At 37.5% G+C, this 23,857-nt stretch overlaps 1 protein-coding gene across 9 annotated transcripts in view; it reads right to left on the reverse strand.

Annotated features, from left to right (window-relative positions):
- Positions 1–408: 408 nt before the first annotated feature.
- The window catches only part of AHI1 (Abelson helper integration site 1), a 216,703-nt gene continuing 193,254 nt past the window's right edge, over positions 409–23,857 (reverse strand). For 5 of the 9 annotated variants that reach the window (XM_055135619.1, XM_055135620.1, XM_055135617.1 and 2 more), the window contains 2 exons: positions 9,167–9,257; positions 409–1,993 (listed from right to left, as the gene is read on the reverse strand). In XM_055135619.1, coding sequence (XP_054991594.1) covers positions 9,185–9,257 — 73 coding nt within the window. In that variant the 3' untranslated portion in view covers positions 409–1,993; positions 9,167–9,184. Of the gene's footprint in view, positions 1,994–9,166; positions 9,258–9,308; positions 9,325–22,230; positions 22,709–23,857 lie in introns of those variants that run through there. The other 4 variants (XM_055135618.1, XM_055135623.1, XM_055135625.1 and 1 more) reach the window with 4 other exon arrangements.

Below are 23,857 nucleotides of genomic sequence, written 5' to 3' on the forward strand. Positions count from 1 at the left end.
AATTCCATTATTGTGATCAGGGCTTTCTAGTGACCTTAAAAATACTTGTGAGTTGGGACAGGCAAGATGGACAGTGGGCAAGGCACTTGCCTTGTACATGGCTGAGTCTGGCTTGATTTCTGGCACCTCTTATGGTCCCCCGAACCCCACAAGAGAGCACAGCACAGAGCCAGGAGTTATCCCTGAGCACTGCTGGCTGTGGCCCCCAAAAGCAATCAAACAGAAGATACTTGTGAGTTAAAATAAGACTAAAGTGGCACATCATATAAAGCTAACAAGTGGTAAATTATTTCTCAGATATAATTCCTCACTTAATTCCTAGAGAGAAAGATGTCTTATTAAGGAAACAATTCCAAAATTTACAATAAAATTAAAGTCAAGTATTCATTGTTATGGAAATAAACCTTTTATAAGATTACAAAATTACTGTCTTCAAAAACACAAATTTCTGTTACAATGTTCATTTAAAACAAAAGTTTACACTCATGGCCTAAACTATTTTATTTTTTTAAATTTCAAAAACTTTTATTTTTAGGTCAATCTATTTGGCTTGATGGAAAGTATTTCTACAACTTGTTACTTTGGGATTAAAACCCAAACAGAAAATCAACAAATATATCAATGAGCTGAAGTTACAGAGACACATATTTTCATTTCTCAATCAAATGTCTTCACAAGACAGAGACAATACTTGTTCCGGGGCCACTGGAGCAGGCTGCGACCAGACCAGCTGTATGTGAAGCACAGGCCATTTCTGCCTCCAGGGGCCCGGGGTGGGGCACAATTCTTCTGGGAACAGACTTCTCTGCTGCTTGCCCAAGCTTCAGCCGCCATCACACCACTGCCACTTTCAGAAAGGCCCCTCCTTTTTCAAGTTCCACATACCAGAGGCTTGTTTACCCATTTTTATGCCCCTACCACATGTGCAAGGATAAAAGCCAAATATATTTTTGCTAAAATATATTTCACACCGGTATACATCTGGGAAAATTTACACCTCAATGACCAACACTGTTTTTCTCATTTCTTATTTCAGTCGAATCAAGGGTCTAATTTGGTAAATATATTTTCTAATTTTAAATAAGCTCTGACCTCCTTGGGGTTAAATATTTTATTCGCAGAATTACACTCACATAGTTGAGAAAAGAGAAGAATAAAAAACCTCAGAAAATTGAGCTTTTCTATTATAACATCATACTTCAAAATAGTTACAAGGTAAAAGCCCTGTTATTTTGGTACAAAAGAATTAAATGCAAGATAACAATTTAAAAACAATTATTGAAACTAAAATAAACATGAAATACTTTAAGTATACAAACTACTTACATTCTTAAATATAAAACCTTTTTTTCCTAATAAATAAGTTTTGTATTGTTGCCAGCAGAGTCAAAGCCATTTTTAGTTTTTGAGTATCAGGTTACATTTGTGATTAATTAAACACACACACTCAATTCTAAAAAGCATTTGTTCCTTTCTAATGCTGTTTTTTAAAAAACTGGGACCATGTGGAATTTACTGTGCTCTTTTAAATAAAATCAAATTTCAAAAATAGTTTTTTCATATTCTGAGCATAGTAACACATATCTAATCACATTATATATTAGAGAGATAGACCAATATTAATAATCATTACTTAGCAAATAACCTAACAATGCAAAACTTTTTCTTCACATTTGCTGAATAATATAATAATTATATTTTTCTTTACTGGTTTGCCAACTGTGCAATGTAATTTTGATGAATTTACTAATAAATACAAGTACTAGTACTTTGACCAGCAAAAGTCAGATTTGTAATAAGTTTAAAACATCACATTACTTTTTCCATCCACATCTTCTGATTTTTCTGGATTTTTTCAAAAGAAATAATTAATCCTTGCTTCTTCATTCGTATTGAAGGGCTCTGAACTCAGAAGAGAAGTTCCACTCAGTTCAGGTTGTTATTTCATTTCTGTGTGTTTGCTTCTTATTCTCTTCATTTTTACAATTCTTTACTAGCAATAAAAATAAGCAAAATGTACAAATAAACAATATCTCCTGGCCCAAATCAAATCCTGACTTATCCTAAGGTTATAAAAACACTAAGCATATAAGAAACATAATGAAACTATGGCATAAGTAAAAGTCAAGAAATCAATATACAGATGAAAAAAGAAGTTGCTTCTTTAGATAGAGAACATACTATGACTATAGGATGATAAACTGGAAGGGTTCAATGTAAAATGTCTTCATGTAATTACTTACAAAACTGTGATGAGTCCTGGTTCTTATAAAGAAAGGGTGTCAACACTTGGCTGCACTTAGGACTATGCATTCTCAGAAAGAGGCCTTGTAGTAAGGTGAGGGCAAAGAATGACTGCGTTCAGGGACAGGTCCGATCTTAAGTGTCTATCTCTCCTCCCCAACTCCAAGCCCCTCTTTCCCTCTCTCCATCCCTTCTTTCCTCCTCCACTACATCCTCTCTCTATTTCCTCTCTCTCTCTCTCTCAACATTATCTTCCCCTCAACACTAGAGTATCTTTTTGTCCCCTGTGATCCCTAATTTTAAATCTGACCACAGATAAAGAAACCCCAAAAGAAGTTTCAAAGGATGTTCAAGAAAAAGCAACTGAAAATGAGCATAAAATGGTACAGATTGGTTTTCAATGTATAATATTAGTAGCAGCAAAAAAAAAAAAGTATTATCACTTTGTGTGTACAGGTGTTTCAGATGCCCTAAATTAGGCTCCAGTAATAAAGAAAGAGTGTGAATGCTCAAGTGAATGCCTGACCCAAATCACACGAGAATATCAATGTAAGAAACAATAAGGAAGGTAAAGGGTCTCAGAAGCAAAAGAGAATGAGTGGAGAAGATTAAAAAGAAGAAATAGAGAAACAGCACAGACCAGCACAACACTTTGTACTATTTGCCCTGATTTCCCTGGAGAGTGTCAGATGGCTCACTGAAGCATTCTAAAACCAGGATCTGCTATCTTGTTCTGATCCCAGAAGCAAGAGGCTGCAAATGTGGCTACCGGATACTTCCATCCTTCATATCTTTTGAAACATGATGGAAATTCTTACAGTCAATTCACTATGGAATGACTTAGCTGCCCCTATCACACTAATATTAACTTAATCTTAATTCCAATCACCTATTCCCATAAAAACAGAAGTAGCTGTGGTAGGAAGAAATAGAACCCTAAATTATAGCCAGAGTAGTAGCAGGGCCAATTTACATTGCACGTTTTTCTGGAACCCTCATACAAAACTCTACTTATCAGTAACAAAAAACTTGCTTGAATATCACTATCATTGAAGGAAGAGAACAGCACCCACTTGATTATCCAGAGAGCCTCTGGTGGTGATGATGGTGGGGGATGGGGCAGCACAAGTGATGAATTAGAAAGATTCACCATCAAACTGCAACAAATGCAATGGGGAAGCAGTTTAAAACCCCACAACATTTCATGACTGAGGATAAGAGCCTGGAAGAATCAACCAGAACTAACCATCCCTATAACATCTCGGATACAGAACTTTAGAGCAACATGTTAAGGATGTTTAATGAGCTCAAAGAAATGATGATGTAAGTACAAGAAAGCATGAGGTCAGAAATGAGAAAACTACAATCAGAAATAACAAAACTAAAGAGTGTGGTAGGTAAAAAAAATAAATAATTAAAAAAACCAAAACAAAACAACTCCATGGAATGCTTTGGCAGCAGAGTAACAGCAGCTGAAGATAAAATCAGTGAGCTCCAATATGAGATGCGAGAAACCTCTAAAAACAACATTAATGGGACAGGCATCAAAATAAATGACATCATGTTAAAGAACTCTAGAATAAGTTCAAGAGGAACAAAACAAAATTCATTTGAGACACTGAAGAAAAAGAAGGCAGTTTTGGTGAAGAAGCATGTCAAAGAAATCATCACTGAGAAATTCCCAAAGCTGAGAAGTGCATACTCTCAGACTCATAGAGGCCCATAGGGTATCAATCAGAAGGATCCAAATAAAACTAAATCTTTAATAATCAGGATGACAAAAGAGAAAGATGTTGAATATTGAAAGCACCAGGATGAAAGAAGAAAAGCACATACAAAGGAACATCCTTAAGATTCACAGCAGATCTACCAAATGAGGTGCTGCAGGATTGAAGAAAATGGTTGGCTACAGTGAAAAAATTCAGTATGAACACCTCACCAAGAATGCTCTACACAATTAGACTATCACCCAGAGTTGAAGAAATGATACAGTGCTTCACGGATAAGCAACAGCTCAGGAAATTCATGCCTTTGTAAGAAGCATTGAAGGGGCTTCTCTAAAACAAGACAAATTTAACAAACACATCTAACTGCTACTCAAAGGTGGCAAAAATCTTCTTGATTATATTATCATGCAATGTTAATAACCTAAATTATCCAATCAAGAGACACAGATTAGTAGGATTGACCAGAAACTGAACCCAATATTATCCTGCCTACAAGAGAAACATTTGTACAGTCCAAGCAAAGTTAAAGGCTAAAAAAACAGTATTTCGAGCAAACAATCCTCTTCTTGAAGTGGCATATTTACATCAGACAACGTGGACTTCAAATTAAAAATAGTTATAATGCCATGCTGGCATGGATGCAGCAAGAAAGGGACTCTCATTCATTGGTGGGAATGCTGACTGGTTCAGCCTTTTTTGGAAAACAATATGGACATTCCTCAAAAATCTAGAAATTGAGTTCCCATTTGAACCAGCAATACCACTTCTGCGAATATATCCTAGGGGCCCAAATACATAGAGCAGAAACGTCATCTACACTTCTACGTTCATCGCAGCACTATTCACAACCTGGAAACAACCTGAGTGCCCGAGAACAGATATCTAATAAAGAAACTATGGTATATCTACACAATGGAGTACTACGCAGCCATTAGAAAAATAGAAGTCACAAAATTCACTTATAAATGGATGGACATGGAGAATATCATGCCAAGGCACTTGCCTTGCATAATCGATCCCTGGCACCACAGTCCACTAAGCACAGCTTGGTGTGTATCTTCACCCCATGACCCTCTACCCCTGGAAAAAAAAGAGAAGAAACTCAATAAAAAGAAAATGGGACCAAGGAAAGATAGCTGGAAGTGAGTAACTGGATGTGCAGAAGAAGAAGCTCAATATTCAATGGAGACGGCATTCAGAGAAACCACTAAATAAGCAGGAGGCCTCAGGAGAGGAAACCCAAGGAAATAATTAACTGGAAAAAAAGCTGGAGTAGGCAAAAAAGATAACATCTTTAATGGAAATGAATCCATACGAAAATGAGGAAGACACACTACACAGACAATGACAAAAACTGAAGGAAGGTCAAGATGGGACTAAAGAATGAAGAAAACTACAGAAGGGTAGCAGGATGGGGCTGACAGTGTGGTCACTGGAAGCTGAGACAGTGGACATTTGCTGAAAGAGGCAAGATGTCATCCCCCAAAGACACAATCACTACAAAGGAAGTTTTTTTCTGTATGTTTCCTCCACCTAAAGCATTGATATAAGCTAGCACTGTAGCACTGCCCCCATTGTTCATTGATTCATTCAAATAGGCAACAGTAACATCTCCATTGTGAAACTTGTTACTGCTTTTTGTTGTTGTTGTTGTTGTTGTTGTTGTTGTTACTGTTTTTGGCATATCAAATACGCCATGGGTAGTTTGCCAAGCTCTGCATGTGAGTGGGATACTCTCAGTAGCTTGCTGGCCTCTCCCAGAGGGATGGTGGAATCGAACCCAGGTTGGCCACATGCAAAGCAATGAAGGATAAAAACAACATTGTATGAAAAGAGAGAAAAATCTGCTTAGTGAAAGTTTGAAAATTAATATGAATCTAGGTTAGGATCTGTGTGTGTTATGTGTGAAGAATAAGATTCATACGGGTCTACTCCACTTGAAATCAATCAATATTCCTTGGAGGTTTATTTGGTGACCAGACACCCGATTCATGCACTAGGAAGGGGAATACGTGAGCATAAGACAACTCCTTCCTGCAAGAACCCTCAAATCAGAGTTAGAATTTTATAACAAATGACACAATTTTTATCTGAGTTCTCCCACTTTGTTCGGAGGCAGCTTAGCTTGCCTCTGAGTTGAGTCCCGCTGAGTGGGAAGGAGTCTGCACTGACTGACCAATGCTGATCTGACCTGGAAAAGCTCAAATAACTGAGGAATTGTAGAAGTGGATGGACCTCGGGAAGTGCCTGGTTCCACATCTCCAGTAGTGGCCAGGAAGAGAGCTGACAGTAAATGACAACGACCTCCAGAAGAGAAGGAGGAGATTTAGGACCTTTAGTGGATGACACAATAAGGAACTCAAGTGGGCAGGAGGCTGGCCTCAAGGAGCTCTCACGCTGTAAGGCCCATGGTCCTACTTGTGCATCTGCTGTGTGCCACCAGTGTTACTTAAAGTTGTGCTTTCCTGCCAGCCATGCTGTGGAGCATTGCTATAGGACTCTGGCTTGAGTTTCTACTGCTTGCTCAAGGTAAGCAGCCAATTAAAACAGCAAATTACCCCACCTGGATAGATATAATCCAGAACTTGGAGTCAGAACAAGTCTTGACTCAGACACTTTTGAAGCTATGACTCAGAGACTTTGGTTTCTTTAAATGCAGAAAGAATGGTCTGTACTAGGAAATTTCTGCAATTGCTTTATTTGAGACAAAATTGTATATATTAATGGATCTTCAGTAGAAATAGAGAAAAAATTTGAAATACACAAAGAAAAGTGAAAAAAGATACTCTCCACAAGTCTGACATGCAGTGACTAATTACTGACCATTTCAGGATATGTACTGTTCAATATTTTATGTATATGTTATATATAAACAACTATGATAAATTTATAATAACTTATTTCAAAATTGGCATAAGCATAATTCTATTATTAGCTAAACATTATTTCCATGATCTAATAAATAACAATCACAGGTATCCTATTACACAATTTGATTTGCCCTTTATTCACAGAAATGGAATTTTTCTATTTTATTTGTAGAACACTGCTTGAAGGAGTAAGCTTTAACTGAATCTCTTCTGTATAAACTTGAGTGTTTTCCCAATAGGTTTTTGAAAGCAGGTAGGAACAGACAATTTGAAAATTAAAAAAAAGAAAAAAGAATAGTACCACATACAGAATGAATGAATCTTATTCACTGAGTCTACCAGAAATAGATGAGGGAACCTGCGTTCCCATACTCAACACTGGCTACAAGAACTCTGTCACTTGTTGCCATCTTATGAAGAAAATTATGTAGCATTTATTGTTTTAATTTCTATTAGTATGGTCACTGGAAGGTTGTGCCCTTTTTATGCTTATCATGGTTATTATTATTATTTTTTGAGTTTGCCATATTTCTCTCTCTTTTTTTTTAATTGAATCACCATGTGGAAAGTTAGAAAGCTTTCAGGCTTAAGTCTCAGTTACACAATGCTTGAACACCCATCCCTATCATGGTTATTATTTATTTTATTCTACCATTCATTTACTTGCCTCAGGGAGTGCTTGCAGGCTGAGACGTCACTCCTTTCTTATGATACTCAGAGAACTGGGCAGGATGGTTCAATGCCACTTGGCAGTATATATGAGCTACTAAGTCCAGCACTATGTGGGGCCTCTGGGGCTACAACTGGTGATGCTCTGGGGTCCGTGTGGTGCTGGGGTTCAAACTGGGCTCTTGTGCAGATGAAGCCTATGTCGCTGACCTTTGAGCTATCTTCCCGCATACTTTACTGAGGAGTGCTTTTCATGAGAAGGACATTAATCCTTTATCTGTCATCTATTTTATTTAGTGCTTCCCCATTCCAGGTTAGGTTGTTTGTCTTAAGATTTTGCCTGTGATTTTTTTATTCTCTTTAAAATACATCAATTTAAAGTTTCTTATTACTTATATTTAAGATGTTTTAAAATGTTTTATGACTCTGGTACCAAGGAATTCTTTAATCCATGATTACAAAACTATCCATTCATGTACAGTTTCTTTATAACTAGACATTCTTTCTAATAATTAACATATAAAATGCATTTTTACAATTTTGAATCTTATTCCTAAATTTCCAAATGTCTCTTTGATAGTGTTAGCATTCACATTCAGATTTCACTTTTACCTAATAGAGAAAACAAAGGCTTTTCCTACCCTTCTTAATTATTATATTTTGATCACACCTGGCAATGCTCAGGGGTTATTTCTAGCTCTGCACTCAGGAATTACTCCAGACAATGCACCGGGGACCATGTGGGATGCTGTGTCGGCCGTGTGTAAAGCAAATGCCTTATCCACTGTATTATCACTCTGTTCCTTTCCTGCCCTTCTTACACCCCATTCTATACCAGAAAACACCATTTAATCACATTTGTCTCACTTGCCTATGTCAATGGGCCAAGTGCCCCACTTTGAAAAAATTTTTTATTTATTTTTGGGTCACACCTGGCGATGCACAGGGGTTACTCCTGGCTCTGCACTCAGGAATCACCCCTGGTGGTGCTCAGGGGGCCATATGGGGTGCTGGGAATTGAACCGGAGTCGGCTGCGTGCAAGGTAAAAGCCCTACCCACTGTGCTATTACTTCAGCCCCAGCCCCACTTCTTATTTCAAATTTTCTACTTCCTTGAAAAATGATCTCAAGGATTTTCTCTCTTATCCTATACCTTGAATGACTCCTTTCAAGGGCCTTTTCTCTCTCAGTTTGTAGATTTCTGTCATTCTTCTGCTCATAGAGAACTTTGCATCCTCCATGTTTCCTGTCATTTGGTTCAATCATTTCTTTCTTCTGAAATCTTGTTTTTCAGGAGACTCAGTCTATTCAGATGTCTCTTCCCCGGGGGCTGGGACATTTGATTTGATCCCAGGAATCTCTATCACAACCACCCTCTTTTAATTTTTTGGGAGAGGCATACCGGCTGTGCCCAGGGGACTATATGGTCAACAAACCTGGGTTTGGCTGCACGCAAAGCTAACGCTTTGTATTAGTTCTCTGGCCCAACAACCGTTCCCTTGAATGTCACACATATATTTTAGTTGCAACCACTAAAGACACTTTTAAGTCTTTTTTTCTACCTCTTCTGTCTTTATTATTTGTTATTGTTGGCCATGCCTTGCCTAAATTTGTCTGTTGACATGACGACACAGCGTTCACCCACCTGCTTCTTACCTCTATTAGGGTAATCTTTCAGCTGGTTTGCTCAGTCCTCTTCACCTGCATGTCATGGCACTCACAGCTCTGCTTTTTGCTCACTTCAGAACTTCAGGAGGTAAAGATCAGAAGTAAAGAGGTAGTAAGAAAGTTGCTGCAATAGTTCAGATGAGGTTCTGATCAAGGGAAGTGGTAATGGGAATGAAAAGGGGAGATAAAGGGGAGGATTTGAAAGAAAAAAAATTTGACAACCCATATGAGTGATTATATATGGAAACGAGAGACTATTACTCAAAACAATGTAGAGACATATTTTTTTTCCAGAGATATAAACTTTAAAGTGGTTGGAATCGTCCTTAAACATGAGAAGGAACAGACAGAAAATAAAATTTACCTCTCAGAAAAATATTAGATACAGTGAAAATTCTTAGTTTTTTTTTAATGATATTAGGTAGAAAAAAACTGTGTGTGTGTGTGTGTGTATTTCAAATCATACAGGATATTCTATAATGATAAAGAAGTGGAGGAAGTTTATGTACAAGAAAATTTGATAGTTCATTCTATGGAGTGGCAAGTGCAGCTTTAAAAATAGTTCAATATTTATAAAAAAATAAATGATATTTTGTGTCTGAGTGATAGCAATGCAAACTATGTTAGGAGAAAGAAAATACAAAAGCAGTGACAAACTGAAAAATGAAAGACTTTTCTAGGATGCCCAAGACGGTGGGAAGCATCAAAACAGAGCTTGAAAAAGCTGTAAGGGTTGAGCATAAACGGCTATGAAATAAAGTGTCCTCTCAAAATTCACAAGTTGGTATTATAATCTTCAAAATGAATATCTATGGAATTAGGGCCTTAAGGGGGAAAAATATGGCCAAAGGAGATCTTGAAGGTGAGGTCCTAATCCAGAGGATCACTGATTTTCTTACAAGAAAAGGAAGAGGCACCAGATCTCTTTTTTTAGCCTTGCATGAGGCCGACCCGGGTTCACTTCCTCCGTCCCTCTCGGAGAGCCTGGCAAGCTACCCATGGCGTATTCGATATACCAAAGACAGTAACAAGTCTCACAATGGAGATGTTACTGGTGCCCGCTTGAGCAAATGGATGAACAACGGGAGGACAGTGCTAAAGTGCTACATATGAAAATGATGCAGCAAAAAAATATGGAAGCCATATTTTGAATATGAACTTGATTTTGTTCTTGAATGAAGACCTAAGAAAAAATAATTTAGGGTCAGAGAGACAGTACAGGGGGAAAGGCACTTACTTGCCTTGCATGTAAGAGACATTGGTTTGTCCCTGATATTACGTATGTTCCTTGAGCACCGTAAGGGGTCAAGTCTGAGTACAGTCAGAAATAACTCCTGAACTCAGCAAACTTTTCTCTCACCCACTAAAAAGGGGGTAAATTAATTCAATTTTGCTTAAATTAATTTTCTGTATTGCATTGTAACCTGTATTGTAATGGCAGCTTGAGCAGAATAACTTGATATATGAGTAAAAAGAAGTCAGATGAATGCAAAGAAAAACATTAGGATTACAAATATGGAATAATAATAATAATAATAAAGTACACCTAAAAATGATGAGAGCAAAAGGAAAAATTGCCTGAGAATTTAATTTTAGTGTCTGAAATCCACTCCTCCCCATTTTGGGGGGGCATCATTGAAAGACAACAAAGCATTTGCCCTGTATTATGAAACTAAGAATATTACGGAGTAGTTGGGAAAAGGTGGGGGACAAGAAATAATTTGCTTTGAATTAATGAGAAGACAGTGGAAAGGATCTAAGACACTTTGGTGATGGTGAGGTTGTCATGATTTCGTACACCAAAACCATAAACACGAACACTATTGTAATCACATCACCTAAATTACAACAACACATTTTTAAAGAAAAAAAGTTTTATCAAGAGCATAACACTAACTGGTATAGAGGATATAGTAGGGGTTTTCTCCTCTGAGACAATTTTTCCTCATTAAAAATTTTGTAAATGTCAGTATAAATTGAAGAAACATATCTGCGGATGAAATTTCTGTTCTTTTAAAAATTTTTCAGTCATCATGATTATTTTTAGTGTTAATGCTGAAACAGTTAGGGCTTCGAGCATACAGCATTCCAAGCCCTCTCTTCCCTCCACCACCGTCAATGAACTCCTCCCTCACTCCTGTTTCCTGCTGCCTTAAGCTTGGTTCTGTAAAGAAGTTCACAGATTCCACTGGTTGGGCCAAAGGTTTCTCCCTGTGAGCATATGTGGAAGACCATTCTGCATCAGTCCTCTCCTTTGGGCTGACTTCACTCTGCATGATATCCTCCAGCTTCATTCACATAGTGGCAAATCTCATGACAACACCTTATAGCTGAGTGGCATCCCATTGTTTATGTATACTGTAGTTCTTTTGTCCAGCTACCTTATCTCATATACTTGGGCTGCTGCAGGATCTTGACTATTATGAACAGTACTTCAATGAACATAGGAGTGCAAATGCCTTTTCTAAATAAGAGTATTTGGGCCCATGGGAGAGATACTTAGAAGTGGAATTGCTAGGTCATCTGAGAAGAGTTCATATTGTTTTCCAAAAGAGTTCAACCAGGTGATATTAATACCAGTAATGGATGATGGTTCTTTTCCCCACTTGTTCCCAGTGCTGGTTGTTTTTGTTCTTTGTAACATGTGTTAATCTTACTGATATGAGGTGACATCTCATTGTTGTCTTGATTCGCATTTCCCTAATAATTGGTGATGCAGATGCAGTACTTCATATATCTTTCATATATCTATTGGTCATCCATTTGTCTTCATTGAGGATATTGACTCTCCCCATTTTTGTCTTCAGAGAGGATGTTTTTTTCTCCCCATTTTCGCATGTTTTATTTTTCTTGTTCGTTTTTATAAGTTCTTGATATATCTTGGATATTTACTACCCATTTGTTGAATGAGTGGTAGGTAAATATTTTATCCCTGTCTGAAGGGAGTCTTATTATTCTGATCATTGTTTCTTTTGTCGTGTAGAAGCTTCTTAATTTGATGTAGATCCACATGTTTATCTTTGCTTTTATTTTCTTGGACAGAGGCACTGACTCAATGAAGATATCCGTGGATTCAGACTCATCCAGAGATCTGCCTATGTTTTCCTCAGTAAAATTTATGAATGAAGGTCTGCTATCAAGGTCTTTAGTCCATTATGAATTGACTTTTGTGTATAGTGTGAGATGGGGATCTGAGTTCATTGGTTTTTTCCCAACATGTGGTTGACCAACTTTCCTTATTCCACTTCATACTCAGTTTTGCCAAAGATTCTCTCTTAGTCCATACTCCTGTAGATCTATCTCTGGGCTCTTAATTCTATCCCATTGGTCTAAGAATCTGTGCTTATTTCAGTACTACAGTCTCTATTATTATATCTTCAGAGTATAAAGTTGGAAAGATAAAAGCCTTGCTACTTTTTAAATTCCAATATTTATTGGAATTTATTGGATTTTTCATATTTATTGGACAAATATTTCATATTTATTGGATATGCCAAAAACAGTAACAATAAGTCTCTCAGTGAGAGACGTTATTGGTGCCCGCTCGAACAAATTGATGAGCAATGGGGTGACAGTGATACAGTGATACTTTTTAAATTGAATCATTAAATTGAATATAGTTGCAAAGCTTTCATGTTTGAGTTTCAGTGACACAATGATTGAACTCCCATCCCTCCACCAGTGTACATTTTCCACCACCAATATTTCCAATGTCCCTCCCCCTTCCATCCCCTGCCTCTATGACAATTTCCCTTTTACTCTCTACTTTTGGGCATTATGGTTTGCAATACAGATATTGAGAGGCCATCATGTTTGGTCCTTTATCTACTTTAACACACATATCCCATCCCGAGCGCTCTCTCCAACCATCACTGACTTAGTGATCCCTTCTCTATCCCAGCTGCCTTCTCCCCTTAAAAATTAGTGTCAAGGGTATCTTTTTTTTTAAATAGGAATTACATGAGATCTGTAGAATGCTTTAGGTGGGATTGTCATTTTGACAATATTAATATTTCTAATCCATGAACAGGAGATGTACTTTATATGTCTTCCATGTATTTTGGTAAACTAACTCTCAGGTACCTGATTTTTTTTGAGATGCAATTGTGAGTGGATCTAAATTCTCTTCTCCCCACTTCTATTCACTATTTGCATATAGGAATGCCGTAGATCTCTGAGTGTTGATTTTGAAGCCTGCTACATTGCTGTATAAGTCTATTTTTTTCTGGTAGGTTTTTTGCAGACTCTTTAGGGTTTTCAATATATAACATCATGCCATCTGCAAATAGTAGTGATGGTCTGACTTCTTTTCCAACCAAAGTGCCTTTAGTATTACTTTTTTAGTTGCTATGAAAAGAATTTTCAATACTATACTGAACAATAGTGGTGAGAGTGGGCTACCTTGTTTTGTGCCTATCTTAGGGGGTGAAGGTTCTCAGTTTTTCACCACTGTGTAAAATGTTAGCTATGAGTTCATAGTAAATGGCTTTATCTATATTGAGGAAAGTTCTTCATATCATCCCTTTTTTGAGTTTTGTTTTATTTTTAATCATAAATGGGTTTTGTATCTAGTCAAACACTTTCTCTGCATCTACTAGTATGATCATATGGTTTTCATCTTTCCTTGTACGGCTATATTACACTGTTTTACTTCTGTGTATTAAACCATTCTTGAATCCTTGAGCTAAATCCTACTTGGTCATAGTGTGTGACCATTCTGATGTACTGTTGATTTAGTTTGTAAATTAACAACATTAAAACTGGTTCATGCATATATAGTCCTCACACCACACCCACCATCAGAGTGCTTCCTTCCACCAATGTCCCAAGACTTTGCCTATACACCTCCAATCCCCCAGGAAAGTTCAGTTCTGTAAACCAGCTCTCCAATTCTTTGGCCATTTTTTTCTCCCTTATTATGTTAGTTTTTTTTATTTTTCAGAGATTCTTTGTTCTTAATGGTTCTTTCACATATATGGATATATTACTGTATCACTGTCATTCTGTTGTTCCTAGATTTACTTGAGTGGGCGCCAGTATCGTGTCTATTACATTCAGCCCTGAGATTTTAGCAGCTTCTCCTTACTCGTCTTTCTCAATGATTGGAGGCTCTTTCAGGGTCAGGGGAATAAGACCTATTGTTACTGTTTTTAGCATATTGAATATGTCACGTGTAGCTTGCCAGGCTCTGCCATGTGGGTGGGATACTCTTGGTAGCTTGCCAGACTCTCTGAGAGGTATGTATATATCTGTTACTGTATTTTGGATATGAATACGCCACAGGGAGCTTTCCAGGCTCTCCCAAATGGTCAATAGACTCTCGGTAGCTTGTCAGGTTCTCCAAGAGGGAGAACTAAGTTATTAGATGTCACACTTCTGGGAGCTTGGTTTTATAGTCTCTGGATGTTGGCTTTTGATGGGATCACACGGGGCAGTTTCTGGGTGTGACTGTCTAGCTACTGGAAAATAGGGGATCTGGGTGGAAGAGGCTCAGTCCCAATCCGAGCAGCCTTAGAGATCTTGGCCCTGTATATATATATATACTGTCACTGTCATTGTCATCGCGTTGCTCATCAATTTGCTCGAGTGGGCACCAGTAATGTCTCCATTTTTAGACTTGCTGCTACACAGATACATACAAATATATGTCCTTAAAGACATTTATTGTTTTAGGCATCATGGCTTACAATACTGTTGAAGATAGGGTTTCCTGCATAACATATTCTAGCACCACATTCTTCCACACAGTGTCCACTGCCCTCCACCTTTTTCTCAGTGTCCACCACCCTGTCCGATACTCCCCTTCCCTCCCATATGGTAAGCTTACTACTGAAAATCAGTTCTCAGTTTCTGTTGCCATGGGGCATTTGCTGTAAACCCTACTTTTATTTCTTTATATCCCACATGTGAGATTAATCATCCTGTGTCAGTCCCTCTCCTAACTTTGTTCAGCATGATACTCTCCACATATGTATCAGTAAATATAGCAGTAAATTGCATGATTTTATCTTTTCTTATAGCTGCGTAGGATTCCACTGCGCATGTGTACCACAGTTTGTTTATCCAGTAATCTTTTCTTTGACACTTGGGTTGTTTCTATATTTTGGTTATTTCAAATAGTGCTGCAATGATTATAGGACAGCACATGTCTTTTCTGAATAGTTTTTGGGCTCATGAGGTAGATGCCAATAAGCAGGATTTCTGGGTCATATGGAAGGTAAATTAATCTTCCCTTCCTTCCTTCCTTCCTTCCTTCCTTCCTTCCTTCCTTCCTTCCTTCCTTCCTTCCTTCCTTCCTTCCTTCCTTCCTTCCTTCCTTCCTTCCTTCCTCTTTCTTTCTTTCTTTCTTTCTTTCTTTCTTTCTTTCTTTCTTTCTTTCTTTCTTTCTTTCTTTCTTTCTTTCTTTCTTTCTTTCTTTCTTCCTTTCTTTCTTTCCTTTGTGTCTTTCTTTCCTTTTTTTTTTTTTGAGGTGGGGGTACATCTGATGGTGGTTGTGGTTACTCCTGGCTCAAAACTCAAAAATCACTTCTGGCAGTGCTTGGTGGACCACGTGGGATGTCAGTGGTGTGCAAGGCAAGCACCTTACCCCAGTACTCTCTCTCAAGCCCCTCATCGTAGCCTAGATTTTTATTTTTGGATGGCAAGAGATGCAGATAACTTTTTCATATACCTTTTGGTTTCCTGTATGTATTCTTTGAAAAAGTTTGTTTATCTCTTTGTCTCTCATTTTTTTTTTTGACATTTTTTCCTTGTAAAATTCTACCACATGCTTTTTAACTCTTGAATATTAACTCTTTACAGATGAGTGGTAGACAAATGGTTTGGTCTTTTTTTTGGGGGGGGTGGGGCATCCCACCCAACAATGCTCAGGGTTTACTCCTGGTTCTGCATTCAGGAATTACTCCTGGCGGTGCTTGGGGAACCATTTGGGATGCTGGGGATTGAATCCAGGTCAACTGTGTGCAAGGCAAATGCCCTACCCGTTGTGCTATTGCTCCAGCCCTGAGTGGTGGACAAATGTTTCCTCCCATTCTTGTGGTGTCATTTTGTTCTGGTCCTTATTTCTTTTATAGTACAGAGGCTTCTTAGTTTGATGTAGTACCATTTGTTTATCTTTGCCTCCATTTGCTTGGCCAATGGTACTGAATCTTTGAAGATATCTCTAAGATTCAATGTGGCATTCAGATTGTTCTGATTTTGTTTTCTTAATAGAACTTATGGACTAAGGGCTGATATTGAGGTATTGAATATATTTTGATTTGACACTTGTTCATGGTGTTATAAAGGGATCTGAATTCATTTTTATCATATGACTGACCACTTCTTCCAAAACAAAAAGAAGCAAAAGAAAAAATGCCCCCCAATTTCATGAAAACAATAAATTCACAGATTCAAGCTCAACCAACTCTAATAAGAAACATGAAAAATTATGATAAAGCATTTAACATTCAAATTGCCCAAAGGGTATGAAAAAAAGAAATCATGAAGGTATCCAAAGTGATGGAAAACATTTCACATATGGAGGAATAAAAAGGAGTATAACATTTCTTATATATAACAGTATCTTATATAACAGTATCTGTGCTATATGTAATAAATTACCAGAAAAAAATCTCTGAACATAAATTGTATGCATACAGCAAACCTACCCTTGGAAAATAAATAAATAAATGAAAAATAAATAAAAGAAGTGAACCCAAATGAAAATACTTTCAAAATAAAGATGGGGGGGACTGGTGATGTGGCTCAGCTGGTATAGTATACACTTTGCATGTATAAAGCCCTGGGCTTTGATTCCCAGGTACTATATGGTTCACAAAATGCCTCAAGCTGTTGTTTCTATAAACAACAATAAAAGCAGTAGCAGGAATAAAAACAGCACCAGAATAATGTAAAGCCCAAAATGAAATAGAACCTTTCACACATGAATAATCTTTTTTGTTTTTAATTATTCACTAATATAAGAAATCTCAAAGACAAAAAGGAAATGATGGGATCCGAAGAGAGACTATAGCAGGTTGGGCAATAGCCTTGCATCCTGTTAGACCCAGGTTTAATCCTGGGTACCCCATATATGGTCTTAGTGAGCCCACCAGGAGTGAGTTCTGAGTTCTGAGTTCAGAGTCAGGAGTAAGCCCTGAGCACTGCTGGGTGTGACCCCAAAACTAAAATAAATAAAATAAAACATATGGCCAGAGAGGTATGAAGATCGAGTGAAAATACATATTTTGGAATTCCAGAACATTCTAAATAAGCTGCATTGAAAGCTATCCACAACACATAATCAAAATGCCAAAGTTAATCAATTTTAAAAGCAACTTCTATGTATCAGGAAGTATAAATAAGAAAGCATATTTTTCATCAGAAAAAGATTAGAAGAGTATGCATTAATATTATTCAAAGTGTAGAAAGAGAAAAGAATTAATTCTCTGGTTGGCAAAGTTATCATTCCAAATTGATATAAAGTTTCTTAGATAAGCAAATGTTAAAGAAGCTCCTTGCCACTGTAGTAGCCCTACAAGAAATATTAAGAGGATATCTTTTTGTGAAAATAAATTAAATTAATATCCAGGCTGTAAAATCAATACCCCAAAGTCCATGGCCTTCCTATATGCACATAATGAAAAGGAGGAAAGCGACATGAAAGAAGCAATCCCGTTCACAATCATGCCCCAGAAAATCAAGTACCTCGGAATCAGCTTAACTAAGGAAGAAAAGGACCTCTACAAAGAAAACTATAAAATGCTACTCCACGAAATAAAAGAGGACATGAGGGAATGTAAACATATCCCCTGCCCATGGATAGGGAGAATCAACATTGTCAAAATGGCAATACTCCCCAAAGCATTATACAGATTCAATGCGATCCCTATAAGGATACCCATGAAATTCTTCAAAGAGATGGATCAAGCAATCCTGAAATTCATATGGAACAACAAACACCCACGAATAGCTAAAGCAATTCTTAGAAAAAAGATGATGGGAGGCATCACCCCCCCCCCCCACCTTAAACTCCACTACAAAGCGGTAACAATTAAAACAGCACGGTACTGCAATAAAGGCAGAGCCACAGACCAATGGAAAAGGGTCAAATATCCCTACACACAACCCCAAATGTACAATCATCTAATCTTTGATAAAGGGAGCAAGAAATGTGAAGTGGAGCAAGGAAAACCTCTTTTACAAATGGTGCTGGCATAACTGGACAACCACATGCAAAAGAATGAGCTTAGACCTTCACCTAAAACCATGCACAAAAGTCAGATCAAAATGGATTAAAGACCTCAACATCAGACCACAATCCATAAGCATAACATTTCTTATATATAATATAATATATAAGGTGACCTTTGAAGACAAAGTCAGCAAAACCCTCCATGATATTGAAGCTAAAGGTATCTTCAAAGATGACACGCAGCTGATCAACCAAGTGGAAACAGAGATAAACAAATGGGACTATATTAACCTAAGAAGCTTCTGCACCGCAAAAGATACAGTGACCAGAATACAAAGACAATCTACAGAATGGGAAAGGATATTCACCCAATATCCATCTGATAAGGGGTTGATATCAAGGGTATATAAGGCACTGGTTGAACTCTACAAGAAGAAAACATCAACCCCATCAGAAAATGGGGCAAAGAAGTGAACAGAAACTTTGTCAAGGAAGAAATACGAATGGCCAAAAGGCACATGAAAAAATGCTCTTCATCACTAATCATTAGGGAGATGCAGATCAAAACAACTATGAGATACCACCTCACACCACAGAGTCTGGCACACATCCAAAAGAACAAAAGCAACCAGTGTTGGCGTGGATGTGGGGAGAAAGGGGCCCTCCTACACTGCTGGTGGGAATGCCAACTGGTTCAGTCCTTTTGGAAAACAATATGGACGCTTCTCAAAAAACTAGAAATTGAGCTCCCATTTGACCCAGCAATACCACTTCTGGGAATATATCCCAGAGAGGCAAAAAAGTATAGTTGAAATGACATCTGCAGTTATATGTTCATCGCAGCACTGTTTACAATAGCCAGAATCTGAAAAAAACCCAGTGCCCAAGAACAGATGATTGGTTAAAGAAACTTTGGTACATCTACACAATGGAATACTATGTAGCTGTTAGAAAAGATGAAGTCATGAACTTTGTATATACGTGGATCGACATGGAAAGTATCATGCTAAGTGACATGAGTCAGAAAGAGACAGACATAGAAAGATTGCACTCATCTATGGAATATAAAATAACAGAATGGGAGACTAACATCCAAGAATAGTAGAAATAAGGACCAGGAGGTTTGTTCCACAGCTTGGAAGCTGGCCTCACATGCTGGGGGAAAAGGCAGCTCAGATAGAGAAGGGAACATCAAGTAAAGTGTGGTTGGAGGGCTGCTCGGGATGGGAGATGCTTGCTGAAAGTAGACTATAGATTGAACACGGTGGCCACTCAATACCTCTATTGCAAACCGCAACACCCAAAAGGAGGAGAGAACAAAAGGGAAGGCTTTGCCACTGAGGCAGGGTGGGGGGGGAGGGATGGAGCAGGGGGTGGAGTGGGAGGGATATTGGGATCATAGTTGGTGGAGAATGGGCCCTGGTGGAGGGATGGGTACTTGAGCACTGTATGACTGAAACACAGGCATGAAAATATGTAAATCTGTTTAACTGTACCCTCATGGTTATTCACTAATAAATGAAATAATAAATTTAAAAAATTAAATTAATACAGAATAAAAAAATAAGTATGTCATTGGTAAAGGGAAGTACATAGTAAAATTAGCAGAGGAATCCATTACAAGCTTGTATGAACATTAGAAGGAAAAATGAGCAAAGTTAACTAAAACTACAACAATTAGTTAAGAAATTTATAAAGGAATATATAAGGAACAAAGAATAAAAAATAAAAGGAAATAAACTAGGACATCAAAAAATCAATGTGGGGAGTGAAAACAGAAAACAGAACTTAAAAAAATACTTTGTGAGACTCAGCAGTCTCACAAAGAGAAAAGAAACCCGGCGGGCACCACAACACCAGAGAATTCTCTGAGCCGCATACTGAGCCTGTATCTCCGGGACGCCCCAGATGGAGTAGGTGCAATCTCCCCACCTTCTCCATGGGGACCATGAGCTTCTACAAGCATGGCTCTGGTATGTGGCTATCAGGACTATTCCTCCAAAGTGCGCGGCTGCTTATGTGGTTGCGTGACCTTTCCCAATATGCAAAGTGAGTAATGGAAAATAAATGATCTAGCGTCTGCCTCTGTCCAAAACTAGAGAGAGAGAGCAGTGACAGGCAGGGCCTCATGGGATGGGAGGTGAAACTCGCACCTCTCCCCGCCCCTATGAGCCCCCAAGTTGCCGCCCACAAACAGGTCCTGTCACCTGATGGGCCATGATCCCAGAGGCACACAAACCAATCTTGGAGTCTAGTCTTTTGGCAGAAATGCAGCTGGACTGAGCATTAAAATATAGCACCGTGCCGCCCCAGGTGGGGAAAGGTATTTGTCCCTTCTGCCTTTTCTCCCTGGTGGAACGGTGGCCGCCACCTTTTCAGAGCCTACTGGACAGCCAGGTATGAGACTGCAGTGATGTGACACATGGGGCCTCATGGGATGGGGGGTGGAACCAGCCCCATTCCCTGACCTGATGAGGCCCTAGTTGCCGCCCATGAACAGCCATGATCCCAGAGGCACACAAACCAATCTCGGAACCCAGCAGCTTTTGGCAGAAATGCCTTCAGACTTATTTCTAAAATATCAGAAATCCAAAATCATCATATGCTCTTCAGAATCAGCAGTAGAAAACAAATTATCTAATGATGCCTTTTCGGCAGGTCTGATTGTTGGGGAAAATTCCAAATAATAATGGTGGGTCTTTTTTCAAAATATTGAATATGATCAAAATGGAGAAAGAGTAAAGAGGAAGTCATCTGCCATATAGGCAGGGGGAGGGATGAGACGGAGGTTATACTGGGGTTCTTGGTGGTGGAAAATATTCACTGGTGATGGGACAGGTGTTTGATCATTGTATGACTGAGACCTAAACTGGAAAGCTTTGTAACTGTTCTCAAGGTGATTCAATTAAAAAAAATACTATGTGATAAGAATTTGTATTAGAAACCTTTCAAGAAATAACTTCAGTAGTAAAATAGAGCATAACAAATATTAAGTAAAAAGTTAGAGAAACTTTTTAAAAATTTTTTATTAGTGAATCACTGTGAGGGTACAGTTACAGATTTATACATTTTTGTGCTCATGTTTCCCCCATACAAAGTTCGAGAAACCATCCCTTCACCAGTGCCCATTCTCCACCACCAGTAAACCCAGCATCCCTCCCACCCTCCCCAAGTTAGAGAAACTTTTTAAAGATTAAGATAATCCAAAAGACAGGCAAAAACAGAATTGTGAGATATAAAAAGCAGTATGATAAACACAGTATCAACCACATTAGTAATCACATTAAATGTAAAAGTTTTGCAATTACCCAAGTAAAGAAGAAACTGATATTAGATTTTTAAAAAGCATGAGTAAAACTGTATATTTATGTAAAGCGTATTTTAATTTTTAATCAATTTGAGTGCTCATTAAAAGTAAAAAAACACAGCTATAAAATACACAGCATATAAAATTATTTACAGTAAGTGAAGGATTTTATTGTTGTTAACAAAATGGATTTCAAAACAAAGAATATAGTCATTTAATACATTAATAAGCTGTCAATACTATCAATACGGCAATAATCTTTAGAGGCCTAAGTAAATGAGCACCTAATATGATGTAAAAAGTAACAGAAATGCAAGAGAAAAAATGCTTAAACTATTAGACAATTCAAGAAACAAATCTCAATGATTATAATAACAGGTAGGCATAAAACCAATAAGGTAACACAAGATGCAAACTATTAGCAAATTTAATTTGACTTATAAGAAGAACACTAGTAAACAAGCTCATAATACATATTCTTTTTTACTCATTCAAAAATTTTACAAGAGAAATCCTATTAAGGATCCTAAAACAATTCTCAATGATTTGAAAAGGATTAAGATTATGTACAGTATGTCTATGACCAGAGTGGAATATAATTAGAAATCGTACCCAAATATCTTTGGGAAAAAAATCTCCAAATTTTAGAAATAAAATAACCCACAGCTTAAAGGAAAAAAGTCTTAAGAAAAATTAAGTGTTTTGAACTAAAATGAAACCACAGATATTAAAAGTTGTGGAGTGCCATAAAAGGAGGACTCTGTGGAATTTATAGCACTAAATGTTTATATTGGGAAAGGAGAAAAGGGTAAATCAATGACCACAACTTCCCCTTGAAAAATATAAATGAGTAAGAATAACCTTTAAGTGAGAAGAAAAAAAAATAAAGATCAGGGGCTGGAGAAAGAGTTCAGTTGAGTTTGAGTGCATGCTTTGCAAGCATGAGACCTATGTTTGATCCCTGTCACAGCATGGTACCCTGATTACTGTCATGAAGGACCCCCCAAACATAAAGTAGAGGACATTCTGGATACCACCATCTGTAGCCCTGAAACCAAAATAAAAAATAAAGATCAAAGTGAAAATCAATAAAATAGAAAACAGAGAAATAGTTAAAATAGGAAGACTAAGGTTGGCAGAGAGGAGAGAAAAATATTTTAACATCAAAAACTAAAAAGTTATTAATCAACCCTATATATTCTATAATTAAAGGTTAAACATAGAATGAGAATATTTTTTAGGACAATAAATTAAACTATGTGGGTGAAAAGAACAAAATCCTTGAAAAATAAAAGCTTTGAAATTATCAAGGTGTACAGGAAGAATAGTTAACTTTAATAGCTCTACTTTACACTAAATAAATTTGAGTTTTTAGGAAAAAGTCATCCAAAAATGAAAATGACAGGTTCAGAGAACATTACTGGTAAACATATTAAACATGTGAAGATAGAGTGATGTTACTAAAAACAGCAAAATAAAAACTTGAAAATTCTCTTTTCTTAACAACTTGATCCAAAATCGGCAAAAATGGTAGAATTAACTTTTTTCCAGTTTCTGACAATTAGCCAGCTTTTGCAATATTTCCTCAAGAAAAATGTATGAGTCTCAGGAACAGCAGTGAACTTTATGGATCTTTTTATACTTATTTATACCTGTTTACACTGTCCAGTTTTGAGTGGTTGTTGAAAACGAACTGCCTGCATTTATGGTGACAGTGACTGGAAGGAAAAGAACAGGTCTTAGGGCTGAGGGCAGGGTGCTTGTCTTGCACAGAGCATCCCATATGGTACTCTGAACTCCCACTAGGAGTGATTCCTGAGTGCAGAACCTAGAGTAAGCAATGCTGGATGTGACCTTAGGCTTGAAGCTTTTTCTGTCCTTTTCCCAAAGAACTTTCATTATTTGACCAGTCTAGTGGCTTCCTAAGGCATTATGCCTAAGGGTCTCTGTTAATTTAGCTAATCTCAGAGTCTGCCTTCTCATCTGGGAGGCATATATGGCTATTTGAGTAGCTGGCAAAACAAAACAAAACAAAACAAAAAACCAAGTAAGAACTATAGTAAGTAGCAGCAACAAGAAACTTGTAGAGGAAAATCTAATGTCCCAAGTTGTTCTATCACATTATTGAAAATTTCCAGTTTTCAACTAAAAATCAGAAGGCACGCAAAGAAACAAGAAAGTTAGGTTCACACACAGA

This window comes from Sorex araneus, chromosome 4 (genome assembly GCF_027595985.1).
Source record: "Sorex araneus isolate mSorAra2 chromosome 4, mSorAra2.pri, whole genome shotgun sequence".
Taxonomy (NCBI): domain Eukaryota; kingdom Metazoa; phylum Chordata; class Mammalia; order Eulipotyphla; family Soricidae; genus Sorex; species Sorex araneus.